Here is a 1,596-nt window from a genome sequence, read left to right on the forward strand (position 1 = left end):
CGGTCGGGTGCCGAGTGGTTTTAGTTGCCGCAGCCGCAACAGCTGTTGTTGTTGTTGTTGCTGGAGATGGTGTAGCAGCAGGTCTGCGGCGTGCAGCAGCTCATGGGCATGCAGCAGCTCTGCATGGGCATGCAGCAGGACGTGGGGTAGCAGCACTGGGTGGGTGCGCAGCACATCGGCCTCTTGCAGCCCTTCGCGCTGCTGGTGCAGCAGACCGTGTAGCTGTTAGATCCACCACCACCGCAGCATCCGCAGCCTCCACTCATGGTGTTGGTTGTAGCGTAGGCAAAGCTGGAAGGAACAGAGAGAGTCTCTTTTTCTGTGCCTGAATCTCCCAGTTGTTTTGGCAGCTCAAAACATGCTTATCCCAAAGCCCACCCCAAACTGGCTGGGGAAGATCCTCCTGCCCAGAACCCCATGACAGCCTGCTCCTCAGACCTCCTCATTTTGGCATAAGACTCCAGTGCGCTTGGCATATTGTCCAGCACTGGTTCCATAAAAAAAAGCCACCCAAAACTTGTTTCTCAAAATTGGTCCCAAACCAGACAGCAGAGGACACCCTGGATGGCTTCCTCCAAGGGCAGGTGGAGGTACAGCGGAGCTCAAGTGAGAAGTTGTAAGCTCTGACTTACCCTGTTGACCAGTGATGACAAGGCAGGAGAAGTCAAGATGAGCGACTGAAGACCACTGTGATGGGTGCCCTTTTATAGCCCTCAAAACCACCCCCCGGAAATGAGACACTCGTTGGCAATTCTGACTTGGCTGTGGATCACCCCGGATGTGCCTCTCACGCGTCTTCTGGAATTTAGTCTTTACCTCTTTCTGGTTGCTCATCACCTCAGCTCTGCACCACTATTGGTTGTGCATATAATCAACAGATGCAAATTTTTCTAACAAATTTGCATTAATGGCAGCCGGAGGCAGCTCTGAGCTATTCCGGTCCCCTCCCCAAGGAATGACCTTGAGACACAGAGACACTTAACAATGTGCCCGGGGGAGGTGGGTGCTGAAGCAGTGGGGCAACCATGCCTGGAACTTGGAAGTGTCACCACTCATGTGTCCCCTCTGTGCTTGGCTGGGATTTTGGGGGACAAGGGGAAACTCTTGGTCAACGTGAATCCTTTTTTCCTACTCTTGAGAGGTGGTCAAAGTTAAGAGAGGAGTTTCTCCATTCTCAGCCTATTTTTCTCGGGTCTCCCTCCATGGTGCTTGGTCCTCACACCCACTGCTTTTTATTTCTGCTAAATATTTTTCATTTTCATCCACGGGAGGGATGGATTAAGTCTAATCAAGCAGCTTTCAAAGCAAAAGTGCACACAGTAGCTTTTTTTGGTGCCGTTTCTGTACACTCTATTTTCTGAGATTTATTTCTAAAGTCTCTGAGACCAGGACAGCTTCATTTAATGGTATTTGTGATGGTCACATTTGAGTGTTTCACAGCAAAGTCTGGATTCTGTGTCACTGAGGGCAAGCATGAGGTTCCAGTCTGGAAACCCACGTGAAGATGTTGATGGATTTTTCATCTGATGAGAGGCGACACCAATATAAGATGAGAGCACCAAGATGCTGAGGCAGCATCTGTTCATGGCATGTTCA

At 50.3% G+C, this 1,596-nt stretch overlaps 1 protein-coding gene across 1 annotated transcript in view; it reads right to left on the reverse strand.

Annotated features, from left to right (window-relative positions):
• Positions 1-20: 20 nt before the first annotated feature.
• Positions 21-1,596, reverse strand: part of LOC104498103 (keratin-associated protein 5-4-like) — a 6,567-nt gene continuing 4,991 nt past the window's right edge. The window contains exon 3 of the mRNA XM_010141441.1: positions 21-291. Coding sequence (XP_010139743.1) covers positions 21-291 — 271 coding nt within the window. The remainder of the gene's footprint in view (positions 292-1,596) is intronic.

Source organism: Buceros rhinoceros, unplaced genomic scaffold, assembly GCF_000710305.1.
Source record: "Buceros rhinoceros silvestris isolate BGI_N320 unplaced genomic scaffold, ASM71030v1 scaffold7828, whole genome shotgun sequence".
Classification (NCBI taxonomy): Eukaryota; Metazoa; Chordata; class Aves; order Bucerotiformes; family Bucerotidae; genus Buceros; species Buceros rhinoceros.